Source organism: Excalfactoria chinensis, chromosome 4 (genome assembly GCF_039878825.1).
Source record: "Excalfactoria chinensis isolate bCotChi1 chromosome 4, bCotChi1.hap2, whole genome shotgun sequence".
In the NCBI taxonomy this organism is placed as follows: Eukaryota; Metazoa; Chordata; class Aves; order Galliformes; family Phasianidae; genus Excalfactoria; species Excalfactoria chinensis.
The window spans coordinates 54,361,920-54,380,104 of NC_092828.1; the positions used below are offsets into that span (position 1 = coordinate 54,361,920).

At 36.5% G+C, this 18,185-nt stretch overlaps 1 protein-coding gene across 1 annotated transcript in view; it reads right to left on the minus strand.

Annotated features, from left to right (window-relative positions):
- ABHD18 (abhydrolase domain containing 18) overlaps window positions 1-18,185 on the minus strand; it is a 23,034-nt gene continuing 4,849 nt past the window's right edge. The window contains exons 4-14 of the mRNA XM_072336848.1: window positions 15,751-15,835; window positions 14,282-14,382; window positions 12,407-12,485; window positions 12,240-12,326; window positions 11,512-11,537; window positions 9,668-9,806; window positions 7,580-7,669; window positions 6,845-6,946; window positions 5,835-6,207; window positions 3,651-3,813; window positions 1-2,683 (exon numbers count right to left, since the gene is read on the minus strand). Of these exons, the coding sequence (XP_072192949.1) occupies window positions 2,632-2,683; window positions 3,651-3,813; window positions 5,835-6,207; window positions 6,845-6,946; window positions 7,580-7,669; window positions 9,668-9,806; window positions 11,512-11,537; window positions 12,240-12,326; window positions 12,407-12,485; window positions 14,282-14,382; window positions 15,751-15,835 (1,297 nt within the window). The 3' untranslated portion in view covers window positions 1-2,631. The remainder of the gene's footprint in view (window positions 2,684-3,650; window positions 3,814-5,834; window positions 6,208-6,844; window positions 6,947-7,579; window positions 7,670-9,667; window positions 9,807-11,511; window positions 11,538-12,239; window positions 12,327-12,406; window positions 12,486-14,281; window positions 14,383-15,750; window positions 15,836-18,185) is intronic.

The following is an 18,185-nucleotide window of genomic DNA, read 5'->3' on the forward strand; positions in this document are numbered from 1 at the left end:
TTGAAAAACATAACATGGAAAAATGATTGAGGTCAATTTTACAGGGAGCTTAAGATGTGCAGAATAGCTTACCTGCCACTGGGATTTATTGCAGGAACCTTATTCCAGTATTTTTCTCAAGCAATTTCTGGATTAAAAATCACATTCTCACTTAACATCAGAAATGGTTTGCTAATAATACTTCCTCAGGACTTACAGAGTTTACTTTTAAAAGCCAATTTTCCTAAAATTAAAACACTGATACAGCAATATTCCCTCCTTCACAGAGCAACTAATGGCCTCCTGTGTCTGCTAACCTGTAGACGCGAACCACAGGCATAATTTCTCTTCCCCCCCCCTTTTTTTCTTATTAACCTGAGAAATTATTTACATGTTTCTTACTGTACTCTGTTATTTGGCAACACTGCTTTAGTTACATAGCAAAGTGTGATTCTCAATTGTTGGAGACCAGCCCTTGACTACTTTCAAAAGTCTTTCTCAGAAACAGGATTTACATTCATACATCTCTGCCTCACTGCATAGTATGCCCTTTTGGAAAGTTCAACTCATTAATAACATCATCAGAACACTAACCTCAGGATGTCAAGTTCCCATCAGTGGTGTAATTCCTAGTAACGGGCACTTCAGAAATATTTATGCTGGCACGTTACATTTGTAGTGTAGAGAGCTTGACTTTTTTATGCTTAGTCCTGGCCTTATAAAATAATGTTTTTTCTCTTCCGTTTATCCATGCCCTGTCCCTTGCCACCAGTTACCTCTCTTTCTTTCACAGCTGCAACAGAAGCAGGACAAAGCACATAAATGCATTTAAATGTGGCCATCCACGGAGATGTAAAAGATCTGGTGAACAGCTGTCAGCCTACTTATAAAACACCCTTAGTTGACAGGTGAGTTAGTATCAATGTAAAACCCGTAAAACTCTCAGTTTAGTATTCAAGTATTTAATTTTAAAATTCAGAGCTTACATATATCATTCCCAGTCTTCCAAAGTTCAGAATTTAAAGGTTTTGAAACATGCTGGTCACTTTACACTTGCCCCCAACACACATAAAAACCTAATAGAAATGATGATAAAACACTTGCAACAAACAATTTAACTTCCAATAGAATATCACTTGCTTTCAGTTTTCAGTGCACTTCCATGTTAATTGCCTTTGGTTTTCACAAATTGTTGCATTAGTTTTATCTCAACTTATCTGACCAGCAATACTACCAGTTTTATCAGTTCTGTCTGCCAGACTGAAATTCAAGATAATACGCTGGAACAAATAGAGCTTTGATTACTTCATGCACTATTAAAAACCATCATGGTAACCATGGAAATCAATAAAGTGTATGATTTGAAAGGTACGTACGTGATGTATCTCAAGAAATACCCGGATTTTTCTGTTCCTTTCTGTGTAACTTCAGCCATTACAGTACTAAAATTAATATTGAAGTGTTTGGCTTTCCACTTCCCCACAAATTTGCTTTAAAAGAACATTACCACTATACAAAGATATGGACAGCTACCACATATAGCTGATTCATGATGACCTGTAATTTTACTTTAATTTTTTGGCATTTTTGATCCCAAAAGAAGCAGCAACAGATGGGATTTACTTAAATGTGTTCCTAACCCTATGTCAGTTAAAAAAACATCTGCAAAACAATGAGCTAATGTGACTGTTTTGATAACCCTTCATCTCACAAATGCTCTTAGCACTCTTCAATATTATAATATGTTTTTGCGTATCAGCACCGAGTGCATTTTAAAAAGGACCCCTGCTTTTAAGGAGACATTGATAGCACCATATGATCTGTTATTTAACTGCTTAGAATCAGATTCTTTCTGCCACTGTTTATCAAGAAAAGTTATCACACCGTTATTCCCTTTAGCAATTTTAAAAAAAAAATCTACTAGAAAAACTTCAGTATCCAATTGAATGCATGTAAAAAAATCAATTACTGGACACTCCATGTAGAGTTATTCCGGCTCTGTAAAAACATGAGTCTTCCGGAATGGCACCGTTTAACAGCAGAAAAATCTAAAGGATGCAGTGAATTAAAATGTCTCTCTCACCCTTCATTCAGTTTTTAAAAGCTTTTTGCCAAGATTTAATTCTGCCTCATCCATTGTAGTTCATTTTCAATTCATAATAAGAAAAATCGGTGACAAACACAAGAGGCAGAATGCTGGCCAAGGCATGTTAAAATGCAGTAGGAATAGCAAGTGACAAGGAAGCAAGAGGAAAACACGGTAGCTGGAACAAACTGTAAACACACAAAACATAAGACAATATCTTAGCCCTATGGCAAATTTTATATCAATATGTTCTGTTTTCAACAGTATGCAGTTAAGAATTTACTCAGAATTGATGCATAATGCAATAAAGTATGGAGTACATGAACCATTCATGCACTAACAAAGGCTACTGTTGCTCTTCACAGGTAAAGCTGAAGCATGTCAGAATGGTGCTTGGTTGAAAGGAAAGTAATGTTGGGACTTGACCATTTTTTATATTCATTACCTACAACATTCAAAGTAACCAACCATCTACTACTTAACACTGCAAGAGACTTGTTTTCCAATGATGAGTTCCAATAACCAGAAATACGAATGACATCAGTTTTAATCCACAATGAAGACTGTTAAACAGCATATTTCTGAAGAAAGCGGTCAAACGCATCGTAAATCGCTTGCCTAAAGCAGAAAGAAACAAGTTAATTGTAGATCACTTGTATAACTTAGGAAAGGATCGACAAAAATTACTTATTTCCATTTATTTCAAAATTAAACATATCATCACAACTTGAAAATAGCATTCAGTAAAAATATGTTGAGATATAAATGAAGTAAAAAGAATACTTCCATCTAGTAATATGTCTCAGGAGTTAGCCAGACTATTTACCACCTTTCACAGGAATGCAAGCTTTAGTTGATGAGGATTTTTGTACTAAATGTGTCAGGAAGTATGTCAGATGTGCAACACTAACTATTTTTGAGGGTGATGCTTTACAATAGCAGTAAGCTGGGAGTTCACATATGCTGACCTGGTATATTGCTATTCCTTTCTGATGTTGCTTACACGTCCTAAATGGGATGTACATGCCTGTTAATTTGTTATATTTTAAAATTAACACCACAACTATTTACCATTTAAAAACTAAGGAACTGTGGGTATATAAATGCATTTTTATAACTGATTTCTGTAACTGACTCTAAAAAGTCAACACCAATACTATTAAGGCAAGACTTCATGTGAGCTTGATTGCAGATGAGTAGTACTATCGTTTTAATTCTGGTCTTCAACTATTTACTCACAGAAGACAACACCTGCAAAAAGGCAACAGCTGTGCAATACAATGTAAGAGGTCATTGCTCAGAAGGTACTTTCAGGTGTCCAGGGAACAAATGATGAACTAGAGGAAAGCAAGAGTGGTAATGATGACCCTACTGCCAAAGGCTTAGTGAGTGATTTGAGATACGTTACACATCATCTTCACTCACAGAATAAAATAGTGACATTCTCTAGGATCCAATCATTTGATCTCACAAGCAGTATTTGGTATTTGTTGCTTTAATTACAGACTCATTTGTTAGAAGTGATATGTCTCACAAGTATGATTTTAAACTCTCAAATACTTTTATTACTTCCTGTCTATCTTACCTAAAGAGTCCTTGTTTGAAGAGGTAGGCACTGACATGACCTCCATTCAGATACCTGATTTCACATCCGGGCCAGATTTCTTGAAGACTGCGCACTCCAGTTCGAGGAATATAGGCATCCTCCTTAGCTTGCACAACTATGATTAAACTGGGGTCAACTGGAACTAAAGAAAAACAACTCAAAATGGAATTCATCTAAGGTTAGAAAACGATAGAAATACTTTAGCTGAAGATTTCTGCTACAATATGCTCCCAATCACTAAAAAAATAAAAGTGATCTCTAGTCTAATGATATTTTTAAATGTCTCCAGCAATATCTCATTTTGGATGCTACAGTAATAGAAAATTGTCTTTCTCCTTAATGACAAAACTCTATGCAGGTCAGTTCTAAGAGGTTCCCCTGCAGGGAAAAGAACTAGAAGATATCTGAAATTCAGTAGAGTAGATGCTTTGTATTATTTTTTCCTCAGAGAGAAAAACAACTTTTGATATTACAAGTCAGACAGCAAGTGCAGCATGCTCACTTGCTTTCCTGTTTCCTACTTCTTCTTTCCCTTTGTCTATAGCATGAAAATCCTAATATATTGTTGTAGAGACTTATTACTTATCACCACAATTGCACAATCTGATTATCAACAGGAATAACACTAAAATGCTCTTTAGAAAAATAACACCAAAACGGGGTAGAGCACAGACCACCACTCTCTTCACAAGAATACATGTGGTATGATAGATAGTGACAAACTAAGGCATCATTGGTAGAGGATCACAAAAATTTTAGACCCTTTCCTTTCGTATACAGTAAATCATGAATAGAGGATACAGTGTTAAGGTAGATCCCATCTTTTCCTTCAATTTTCCATGAAAACTGAACATTAGGTGGATTTCCTGAAGCTCCTCTACAGATACATCTCAAGCACACCCTGGCAAGGGATGCAATATCTCCCAGAGCAGCAAAAAACCTGAGAGACAAATGGGGCAAATGACTACATCACCCTAACAAGCTCCCTGAGATCACAGATCCTCTTAAGTTTCAAGAAAGGTCAGTGTTTTAGCTAAGTGACACCTGGATAAGTGATTAGATATAAAATAACATCTGTAATTAGAATAAACTTTTAATTTTTCTTTTTTTCTTCTTTTTTTTAGTCTACAGGAGTAGCTTCTGAAGTTTTAGAGAAAAAAAACTATGTGCCACGTGTCACAAAACACAGCAGTGATCTGGGACATTTTCCAGGTCAAAGCTTCTATTCTAGAGTAAAAATAATATATATATTTATTTATTTTTAAAACTATGTACTTTTGGCAGAGAGGCACATAATACCAGAATTAAAAATGGAGATGGCACAGGGTCTCAGAATCAAGATAGCTCTGTCAGAAACCAGTCTGAAGTCACAGCACTTTCTGGGATGTGTTTGAGTACTTGGCATATGCAAAGTAGAACCATTTTGTCTTAACAGACTGTCTACAAAAGCTATTTAAAATCTTCATCTCAACTGAACTCCCTCAATCAGTACTAGGAAGAAATCACTTGTCTGCACTGCCTGCAAGCAGACCATCAAAAATCATTTTTTCTAGACACCAAGAAATTCAGCTTCATCAGATTTAAGACTCACTGGGCTACAGTTCCCTCCATATGTTGTGCTTGTCTTGGGAAATGTTATATTCACCAAGCTCCATCATCCCCCAGAAGGACCAGGGGTTGTTCTTACTGGTCTTATTTGTCTTTAGGTATCATTCAAGTTCTCATCTACATAGGCTACTTTCTGCCTGAAGTCAATACAAAGTTTCTGCCCAATTAAATCTAGTTTAATCTGCATGAAAAACCTTACTATCAAGACACAGCAGATCAATCAGATCTAGATATTAGTCATATCACACAGACACTTTGGTCTTTTAAATAATATCAATGTGCACTATCTCATATCTGAAAATAGCCACAGCATGGCACAGAAAAAATAAGCACAGATACAGAAAGGCATATTTTCAGCTGGCTTTATCATCAGTTGGTTAAGAAACAAACCAATCACCAGCAAATTGAGTGTTAGATAGATTTTACAGAACACTCAGAATGCTTTTATATTCCATCCAAAATGACTGCAGGTTTGCCCAATTAGAGAATAGCTTTCCTTGCATATTATTCTAATTCAGTTTTCCCAACTCCGCATTGAAACAAATAAATACATACCTGAGAAGTTAGCTACATGAGTACATTCATCCATCACTCCTTTCATGAACCTTAACGATTCTCTCTGTAAAGTGTCACTCTTTGTTCTATTATTTATCCTATGTCCCTGTTGGATGGTTAAATTTTTATTGCTACTGGTTGAAAACGTTTGATTTATGCACTGAATTTTAGGAGCATCTTGCATTAAGAGTCTTTCCGATGAGGCACTTAGAGTACTTCTACTCGTGGTAAAGCTGTGGACGGCTTCTTTAGACTCAGTCTTGTTTGATGGATCGAAGCTGAACATTCTGGAAGTCACATCTATGTCCTCCAAACTATCCACATTGTCAGGAAAGTTTTTAACAAAATCTTGTCCCATCTTGAAAGAATCTGTCTGAACAAAGACAAGTCATTTATTAAGGGACTTCTTTACATCAGCTTGTTAATGCTACTCTTCAAATCAACACAGTATTCAGTAAAAAGGAGGCAGAGAGCAATGCTTGCAGTACTTGTTATTTTCAGTCTACATGTCACACCGTGAATTAAATCCCAATCACCATAGCCTTTGGTATTTTATTTGTTAGCTCAAGAAAGTACTTACATGTAGTAATACATAATGCAAACATTTGTCCCCTTTTAATTCCACATTAAACTCTGAATTCATGACTGCAGATCAGCAAGCTTACATTTCTCAGCAAATAAATCATAAAAGCTATTGCTTTTTTTCAGATCCGTGTCTCTCAAAATAGCAGTAATGTCTTTTTGAAAAAGAAACCAAAAGTTAACGATATTTTTTTTCACAGATGGGAAGGAAAACAGGCAATAGCAAGATGTTTCAGGCTACCAGCTTTCCAGATTACAAAGCCATTTACTGGGACGAATTGTCCATGTTTTCCATATTTTGACTAAATACATTTAATGCCGTGGATTGCATTAACTTTGTAGTAAAGGATATACTTAACATGTATTATTCAACTAAAATATTAGGTACATGTAAACGTTTGCAAATAGCGAAAATAAACTATACTTACTCCACAGTATTCAAGCATTTGAATGATTTCTTCTTCGTAAACAGTTTGTGTATAATATTGTTTCTCAAGCTCTCTCCAGTTCACTGCCTTACTCAACACACCCTGAAGTTATAAACACAAGTGTCTAGTACACAAGCAAGAGACGAAGACTATTCTAAAGTAATGACATGCAGAGAAAATTCATTTGCTCCTGGGGTTTGATTTTTTCCAGTGCAGTTCTGGCTTAAGTTTTCAGACAACCCTTGGAATTACTGGAAGCATTGAAGCATGCATAGTAAGCAAACACACAGGACATGGAAATACATTTATCCTTAAAAAAATAAAAATAAAAAACAAAAAACACACATTTAGACTGAACTAAGCCAGAGATCACTGTGAATGTTGATCTTTAAATCAATTACCCTGGCAGAAATAGCAAAAACAGTTACAACATTATCATCCAGCTATTTAAGCCAGGCACATTTTCCATTTCCTTCCTTATCCCCCCACATTCAAATAAGGACTCCAATCACTATGTCACAAATCAGCCCTTGCCTTTCATTTAGGACATGACCCGGTGAAGAAGCTCAATGCTACCTTCTCATCACTTTGTGTATCCTAAGTTTTTTGCCATTAGTTACTAATAAAGGGTGATGAAATGCCTAACTGAAAAGGCGAACGTAGCCAACCCAAACATTTTACCTCATGCATTTGATTACATATCAGTATATTAATATAAAAAGATCGGTCAATTACCGTAGTAAAGACTGCAGAAGCAGTTGACCATGAAAGACAGGGAATCAATGGCAATGGTTTAGGCCAATTCGTCACTGCCAGGGAAGCCATCTAGAATCAAACACAGTTATTATATCTTTTAATACTAAATTCATAATATTTTTGAAGGTATTTTAAGAACTCTCTCCTCTCTGATTTATTTGTTTATACAGTATTAATTGAGAAGTACCAAAGCAGGTAAGGACTGTGGTAATTGGATATCCTTCTACCTCTTTAGAATTCAGAAGGTTCAGTCTGCTCTTCAGTGATTTTCCCAGTAACAAATATTGTTGTGGATAGGCCTAACTTCACAGATAAAGGGGTTTATAACTACAAGAATTCTGAATGGGATATTTGTTCTTACAGTTTAGTTATTTCAAACAATGACAAACTTCATACAGCCTGTCAGCAGGCTCATGCAAGCTTTAATTTCAAGGCAAAATAAAAGCAATCTACAAGAACTATAAAAAAATGTTACACTTATGAATTTGTATTCTAGCAACAAAACATAGATGAGAAGTAATTCAGTATATTAAGAGAACTGTTTTCCTGTCCTCCAAAAATGAAATTATTATTTTTAAATTCTCAGGACACATTTTGGTAACTATTCTCATTACACCAGAAATATTGGAGAAAAGAAGCTCAACATTCAAAAACAACAAGCGAATGCTTTCTTATGTTGCGTGTTCTAGCCAACTTTATCTTACTGCCCTAAACAGTGTAAAATCCCTCCTACAAAACATCCCATGGTTGTATAAGTCTACTTACTAGAATGTCTAGGACAAACGAGATATCATTTTATTCAAATTATTTTTAATAATAAAAAGGGACAGAAACATCACATAGATATGTTACAACAGTCAGAAAGCCAGATGTCTTTGTCCTTAGTTTCAGCTCTCCCCATAACTAGAACTGAATTAATGCTACTTCCATTCAAAACACAAAGTTACAAGTTACAAAATACATTCTAAAGACTGTTTTAAATTTAAGTTAGGATGAGTCAAAAATGTATCTTTCTGGACTAATGAAAAATACTCCAAAAGAGTTTCTGAGCTTACTTTCTCCAATCTTGTCACTTGCTATACTCATGCTGCATATGACAACTGGTACAGCATTCCATCACTCCTATAGTATTCACATAGAAGCCTACGAAGTGGCCTGCAGTTAGTGGTGGACACATTAGTTAAACAGTTACAAACCAGCTTATAAATAAGGCAGGGGAGGCACGTTTAACACAAAAGTTGTCTCATCAGGTCAATGTTTATGTGAACATAAGGTATTTTATACACACATGACATTTACAGTCATAAAATCGTGCTTAGAAGGAAATTTATTTTTCTGTCAGTAGACACTATCGTTACCATTATCTACTTAGTTCTTGACAAGAAATAAACAGAAAAGGATCAGCAAAATGGAAGCGTGTTGTTTTATGTGGCTTTTTATATATGTATCTCAGAGCAACATGCATCTGTGGAGACAAGAGCAGTAATACCATGTGTTAGGATTTCTAGCACCTTCCTACGAATACACTGTCATTTGAGCTGGAAAACGCACAGTCACACATAAAACATTACCCACTGCACTCTGCAGATCCTCTCTAATTAATATCAGAGATGAGGAAAAAAGTGGAGAACAGACCCAACACCAAAAGTCACGTAAGTTATGGTAACTCTGTAGACAGAATGCATTTCACTCGATGCATTCAAGAAAAAGTTTAAGAAGAATGGAGGAAAGGAGATTAAACAAGCAACTGATCAATATGGATCTTCTTTCGAAAAAGATTTTTCCCCCATTGGGAAAAATAAAAACAACTACAAGTGAAGATATTCATATGAAGCCTCAGAGGAGATGGCTGACGAAGGCCCCTATGATTTGTCAGTATTCATCAAGGATTGTACTAAGTCAGCATTATTGAGCATGAGAATTGCTGACAATTTTTCTCATGACTCCAAATGTTCATTTTAAAGCACTTCAGAGAGGAATGCTATAAAACAAATTATTTCCACGTGCTGAATGATCAAATGACAAGTTTAAAAAAAAAATTACTAAACAGGAAATATAAAAGCTTACATGTCCTCCCATGGATATTCCAGTCATCCCTAGTGGTCCATAGCCTTCTCTTTCTAGCCAGTGCAAAAGAGCTGCCGATTCTAGAACAAGAGCTCCTCCCATCACAAACAGGTCCGAGACATTTTTTAAACATGACCGCCTTTTCTCCCAGAAAAGGAAAAGACAGGATTTATTTTCCAAGATTAGATTTTGACAACTGTCATCATTCTATACACACTTTTATACAAAGCCTCATCACATTCCCGGAGAATTTTGGATCTTAACTCCTGTTGATTCAACAGAAGAAGCAAGCTCTGGCACTTTTTCTAAACAAGGACTAGGAACAGACACCTGTTAAGCTTCTAACATCACTCACCACCACCTGGTCATTTAGAAACGAGTATTAGCAACATCAGAATCTCATTAGCAGTAATCTTCTGTGCTGCCAAGTTATCATGGGTATTTTGGAAATAGAGCAGTTCAATCCTAGACATATACTATCTTAAATGCAGAAAAAAAAAAAATCCTTTTTTTATTTTTTTCCCTTTTCCTCCTCTTATTTACCTGTTTCATATCACTGAAAAATTGCACACAACATTTGAAGAGCAATCAGTATGCCAGCTTTGGGAGAACTCAGCACTGTCATTGCAAGACTGAAATATTAAGTGGGAAGTTTGTCACAGTACTGAGAATTTCGTGTAGCGCACTCTAAAGCGTCAAAATAGAGGAAACAAAAAGGAGAAAGCTGTTCAGCTGAACCATCAAAGGAACTCTCAAAAAGCAAAAGTATTTTACAGAGCAATTAACATACCTCTAATGAGGAGAAATATACTGTGCTAGTCACAGGAGAAACACGCATAGTTGCTGCAGACCAGTATTTGCAGGCTAACATCATTCTTTCTGACAGCTTTGTTACAAAAGATTCATCAGCCCTCCATAGCTGCTGTATTTACTAAGCACTGTCACTACTGCATTAACTAAAAACACTGCTGCTGCTTCGTAAACTTGTATCAAAGATTGACAGTTATTGCTTGGGGTATTTGACTGAGCACTTGCCTTTCAGAGAATCCTTGTCTACATCATTCATATACTAAGCTGTCAAGCTAGGACAATAGAAAAAGGAGTTAGAAATATCCTCACCAAATTACTTTTCTGCATCAATTACTTAACTACAAGGAAAAAAAAAACCAAACAACAAGCCTTGACCTATTCCAGCACACACACTCTCATCCCTTCCCTATAATCTTGTAAGTCTAAACACAATAATATATATATTTTGAAAAATAAGTGTTTTTCCTATTAAAAAAGTAGTTTTAGGACAATCAGCTGGCAATTTTGTGTTTTGCTTTCGCTTTTAAAAACTTAAAAACCACTCCTGGAATTAAAATTGTCTCAGTACTGACTATTGCATACTTTGAACAGTAACAAACAAGCAACATCAAGATTCTTTGTGTCTTACTGTGGTTCTTTTGAAATATCTAGGTAAAAAAAAAAAAAAAAGAGCTACAAAAATACCAAGATGAGCTGTCTGAACAAAGATAACTCATATTTGACTGGAATAATTGCAGCATGCAGACACATACAGCAGCCGGTCAGGAAAACAAACTGTTATTGCTTGCATTCACACTCATCTCATTCTTACACTGCAAAGCCATCTTGTGCAAACATTCCCAGTCACAGTGATCTCTCAACATAAACAGAAGCAAAGCAGCCCAGCAAAGGCTGATGATTTTAAGTTAACGGGATGTTTGGGTTTTATTTTTCTCAATAAGCTCACAAAGTTTATATTAATTTGAGCCTTCTGAGAAGGGGGTGGGGAGAGGAAAAAGCTGTATTTTGAAAAGACTGTATTTTGTAATACTCACATCTGATCCTTAGGTTTTCTGCAGCCATGTAGAAGTCTCAAGTTAAAGAAAGTAAGAATTGTCTACATAAAAATTGGCAATTAAAATAAAAAGCAAATCACATACGTAAATAGCATATCAACTATGTAAAATTTGGAAATTAAATTCCAAATGTTTCACTGGAACTAAATCACATTACATGCGATTTAATTATGTAATTTATAACATTAGGTTTTACTTCTATTAAGTATGTGGGTGTAAAGAAAAGTATAAGCTGAGATTCTATTTAATGAAAGGAGGTAGCATTGTTACAAAAGTTGCTGATGAGTCGATGAAAACCTTTTTATTCTAAAAACAGATCTCAAATGCCAAGATTAAGTTTTTCAAAAGTGTGTGACGCTCTAAAATGGCATCTGAAAATGGAAAGCAAAGGAAATAATCTTCTTTTCCATTGTTAATACACCCAGAAGTCAGGCAGTATGATGCAGAATGAACACGTAGTTTTCACTCTGCCATGACTACACTAATCAATCACATTAGTAACCTTGATGATGAATGTGAAAATAGATTAACACCAGAACTTTTGCTCTGATGAAAACTCTAAGATGTGGGAGACATCTTCAGAGAAATCAGAACATGTAACAGTAGCATGTTTTACTGTGTTCCACCTTGTGTCCCATTCAGTGGGCTCCTACCCTGTGGAGAAAACACTGAGAACTGCCTGAGAAGCCTGTTTTCCACAAAAGGATATAATAGGGATTTTCAAGCAATAGGGAAGCCATACAGGCTTCTTTAATCATTGGACGAGCCATTAATGTGCGTCTCCTCCAGAAGTGCTGAAGATAAGATGCATAAGCATAATAAGATAAAATCCAAATATTTATTTTCTCACTAATTCATTTTACATTTTACTTACGTGATCCCCAGTGCCTGCTAAATGAATGCATACAGGTCTGTGCTTGCTTTTCCATCTTCTGGGTGTTATGAACTGAAACCTATGAGAAACGAGCATTACAGTGAAGTAAGAGCATCTGTTGCTTCATATAAGTAAGCTTAAAAAGCAAACAAACAAAAACCAACACGCTCTGCGACACACTCGGGCAAATTGTTGATATGGCTGTATCATTTTTCATAAACACATCCAGCAAAGAAAGGAATCCAAAAGTATGACAGTATAAATTCCAGACACCAAAAAGGAGTCAAGCGGAAAGATCATGCTCCTAAAACAGACCACTACCTCATCGTCACAATTCAAATTTTGCAGAGTGGAGAAGTGGAACTTCAGATAAAGAGCTGCCTGAACACGTACGCCTAGCTCTCCTAGGCAATATTGCTATTTTTCTCCTGAGGGCACAACAGCTGAAATTGAAGGATACGATGAGCAAACCATTTATGTTAAAATGAAATAGAAATAGTTTTAAAAACCCACAAACATGAAATAATTTTATACACCCAACATTTAATGTCTTCTGCTGCTACACAAGTTAGTTACATTAAGGGTATTGGGAGAAAAAACAAAAACTCATTTCTAAGGCACTAATATTTTCTCCACAAGGTGGAGTACAAACCTACAACAGAATTACACACAGGAGAAGAAAAAAAAATAACAAACAACAACAACAAAAAGTAATGCATGACAATCCTAAGGGAAATTTCAAAACTCTAACAGTACTGCTCAATGCAATAGCGTAACAGAACCTCACTGTGTAAAAGAACACATAAGAAAGCAGGCAGCATACCAGATTTTCAGCTATGGAACTAATCCTGGAGGCCTGAACTTGTATGTTCAGCCTTTAAGATAGTAAACAAAGCTTGGTGAAAAAAAAAAAACAAAAGAAAAAACTGTCACGAAAGTGTTCACTCTGAACTAAAAATCACACTCTCCCTTTCTCAACTCCAAAGCAGCGTTAGTGTCAAAATAGCAAAAATACAATCTGTTTACTATTACAGATCATAAAGTTTTCTGAATGGGTACTTCCTTGTTTTTGTTTTGGTTTGGTTTTTTTTGGCTTAGCAAGAGAAGAAGTGTGACAGATTTTCTTGCTGCAATTAAATGCACTTATTTCTGTACACAGACTATTTTTTAATGGAATTTGAATGGTTCCTTCAAATACAATATAGGGAGTTTATTTTATATAAACAGTTTTAATCTTGCTCTATATAAAACAAACAGCTCTTGTCTAAGCTCTAGTAACCTTGATTTCCATCATCTTTGTTTGGAAAACAAACACATTCCATCACTTAGGGCTATTGATTTCTACACTCAAAAACCAACCAAGCAACTCCACAAGACTTCAGAATCAAAGCAGAGCCAGGCAATCAAAGGTTTTAACTTTTCTTACTGTGGCTTAAGCTTTTTATAAAGAGCTATGTCATTCACTTTCAGCTAAAATCAGACATAAGAGTTTTTCACTTTATTACTAGTAATAACAGAAGCTCTCTTCCAGTCATAGATAAATAAATAATTACACCAAAACTTCCATCTCTTGTAATGCTCACTTTTTTCCTGGCTTCAGAACATAATCAATCAATCTTACTCAAATATGACTGTACACTTTGGAATAAAGCACCCTACCAAAGTAAGTTATCCACACAGATTAAACTACCATCAAACAAGGTTATTTGCAACTTTGAGGTCAAAACACATTCTGACAAGTTAGCTGAAAAAAAAGGCAGTTTATTTTGCAGGTAATTGGTATAGTGATAATATCGGCTTCACAGCAAAACTACTGGTGTATCATTTCTCTCCAGCACTAGCTTCAGAAAGGCAATACCACTTGATTTCTCGTACCTGGCTACAAGAGACTCAACAGGCAGGATACCCGGAACGTAATGAGCTAAAGGGGAAATGAAGTGCCCCTCAAGGATTTTACAGTCTGATTGCTCCTCAACCTGCAGAGGGAATGACACATATCTATCAACACAGCCAAATATGTTCATTTTTCCTCATAAATGACCTATTAAAGAACCAAGCAATAAGCTTAAGCTGTGCCATTGTAATAGAATGTACTTCAATAATAGTATACCATGTTTTGAGCTTCAGCAATTAAAATCTGATGCTCCCCACTCCCAATTATTGAATGACTGAGAAAAAAATGAAAATTTATCTGCACAATGAATACTTGAATCTTCCAGCTTACATCAATTCTATTAGTAACAAATGTGACCATCCAGTCTCCTGTCCCTTCCTACCAAGCTTTACCTTTCTGCTATTGCCTCCTAATTCTATTCACAGTGGCTTTAAAAGTTTATTAATCTCACTTTAATGGTGAAAGCATTTAGCTTGCCACAGAACTGATCACTAGTGTATTTATTTGACTTTACAACTATTGGCTTTTTCTGACCCCCTTCTTCACACTTCCTCAATTGAGAAGTCCTCAGAGCAAGGATTACTTACACCTGTATTTTGCTTGAAAGCATAGAGCCTACTTTCTCTAACCAGCCTAAAAATTCACACTACATTTGTTTTGCCACTGCATATTATTATATCCTTCACAGAAAAATTCTAGTATCGTTTTCTTGATAAGGGAGCAATGAATCTGCTGCTCACAAAAGAAGACTGAATGTCCCAGGGAACACCACGGTCAGTCATATGACAAGGACTCTATATAATCTCACTTCGGTGCTGAACTCACTCTCTTGGACCTTGCCAGCCAGGGGGGAGCCGTGTGGGAGCGTTCCAGCCGTTTCACCTAGAGTTACAGTAGGCCTCTCGGTTTTGGGACTCACTCTCTCTTATTTTACTTGATTCGTTAGCCTTAATTCCAATTATATTGTATTATATTGTGTTATTCTGTATTCCGATATAGTATTTAGTAAATAAGTGTGCCTCCTTAGATCGTTGCCACTGTATTTATTTTCCTTTTCCCTGTTTTTCTTTTCCTTCTGGGCCAGCGGCCTGCGGGCCGACTGCCCCCTGTCATGGGTGCTGATAGATTTTAGGGTAACCCATGACAGGGACCACATGTGAAGTTACTTAATGCCACCAGCTAGAAAACCATTGATGAGCAAATGGAAAGTGAGTATTAGCAGGGTGTGTTTATCATCCTACATACGTATAGTCCCTAAATCAAGTTCCCAGATGCCAGTCCCTGCAGCAAAACATCCCATAAAAACATCACGAAAATACAGATTCATATGTATCAAAATTCAATACTTCTACTCTTTAAAATCAGCCTGGAAAGGACTAAGTTTACCTCATGCTTATATACCATTAGGTAAATAAGTTTAGTTAAACTGTATCCCCTTGCATTTACATACCTTGTCAATAAAAACTGGGTAATCTTTTGAAACCAATGTCTGGCATTTTTCCCTGTTTCCAATAATCTTTCTGAATTCAAATATTCTGTTGAACAGAAACAAGTAAAGAAAAGATTCAATTTTTAGTCTGCATTTATATACATATATACGTATATAGAAAAAAATACTAAACTGCATTTACAGATCAGTCAGTCACAGTACAATGGCATTGGTCTGTAAGAACATTTTTAAGTTAAAAAAAGAAAAGAAAGAAAACGTTCACATATATTGCTAGAGCTTACACAGCTTTTAAATAGTATTTTAAGCATGATATGTAAAAAACTGATGTCATTTTTTAGAGCTAAATTAAGACACTGGAACCTCCTACTCTTACATATCCTTAGGGAAATATGGACAGAAAGGATAAAAAGTAAAACTGCCCACATCAAATTGTTGATGGCTCAAGATGTAATTGCCACAAGTCACCAGCCATATTCAGTGAATTTCACAAATGACACAAACTGGAGTGTGAGGTTGATAGCTGGATACTTATCAAAGCCACCTGGATAAGCTGGAAGAACAAATCAACAAACACCCTAAAGCTCAACTGTCCAACTGCCAAGTCTTGCACCTAGTCCTATGCAATAATATAAGCCAGGAACCACCCAGCTAGGCAGCAGCTCTGCAGGAAAGAGCATACAGCTTCTGGTACAAGTTTGTAGCATGGCTTTGCAGTTCTGCAGACCACTGGTACCCCCTCAGCATTCAGCAAACAGGCAGAGAGTCAAAGAAAGAGACCTACTCAGAGACTCATGAAATCACATCTGGAATACTGAACCCAGTTTTGGGACCACTGTCCTTAGGACATGCTGACTCACCTCAGAGTTGAGCAGAGTGTTGCCAGGTTACCTGGAACACGTTAAGTGTGGAAAAAAAAATACTGAAGAAACTGTATGAGTATGCATTGCCTGGGGAAGGCTTAGGGGCAAATAGAGCTGCTTCCCTCTGCTACTTACATGGGCTACAAAGTATTGCAGAAGATGAAACAAAACCCATCACGGAGGTAGAGGGTAAGAGGGCAAGAAGCAATGGTTTTGAGTTGCAACATTAAAAAATGCTGTTGAAACAATGAAATATTTTTTCACAACCGTAGTGTTTAAGCACTTGAAAACCTAATACCCAGGAAAAGTGAAATCTCTATTCTCAAGGGACTTCACACTCAACACCAGGAGGTGCTGCGTGACTCAGAAGAACTACAAGGTAGCTTGGTTTTGAGCAGGGTTTGGGACAAGATGACCTCGATATGTATCTCACAACCTTAAGTACTCTATGCTCGGAGCCACCAGTTAGTTCTTATGTCTCTAAATACCTGATTGAACTAAAAGAGCAAATTTGGATGAAGAGTAGAGAAGAATGGTACAACAAGAACAACTCATTCACCTTCCTAAAAGCAAAGAAAGCCACCACACAAAGCAATTTATCACCACAACAAAAACACCTGTACTGTATACCCTGTTTTACTTATGCAGAACATAACACTAAATATTTCTAAGATTAAGTTCCTCTGTAGCCTGGAGAATACTAAGCCTACTGAAAGGAAAACCTTGTACATGTTGAGGAATTGTAACTCTTGTTAATGAGCTGAGGATAAAGAATTAGGGTACAGGTCATCGCACCAAAGGTGTGTTCATCTAAGTAAGATAGTGACATCAGTCAATCTCAGCTAACGCTAAGAAAGCTCATGAATTATTCAAATGGGTTTTCATAGTGATCAGTTTAAAAACAAACAAACACTAATGCTGTTTCCAGCACGATCTGCATGCTAGGGAGTGGTACTCCCTCCTCCCACTGGCTGCAGTGAGGAGTCAGTGTTCTTTCTTCTTCATCTGGGTGAAGCCAAACTGCCTGGGAGCAGCTCATCTTTCCACCCAGGGACAGCACACAGAAAAATTTGTTCTTCCTCTTTTCAAATCAGCAGGCCCAGTGAGCCTGTCCTATGTATTGCTCACAGCTTTCTATTTCATGCAATTCCTCCAGCTCATGAAAAGGAAGAGCTGTAGCTGATAGGACCGTAACAGCAAAGCTGCTTTACTGCTGTTTGCAATTAGTGATTACCATTACAGACCCCTTACAGCTAACAGAGCTAGTCAGAAGTTACCCCGCACAGTAAGTGGAGGAAATAGACTGGGAGAAGGGCTAGTAAAACAGAATCGAGCCCTCCAACCTAAAAGTTTTCATGTAAGGGGTTTGATAAAAATCCTATTCCTGAAAAACATGCACAACATACAATACAGAAATGCCACAGTCACAACCAAGTGACGTACACATTTCTGCTTATTCTAACTGAAGTAAACTGCATTCAATGTTTTAAAAATTCAGCACTTTTGTTTTGCAGGAAACTGCTACTTGAGATAAAACAACTAAGGAATGAGATTTAAAAAAACAGCCTGCATGAC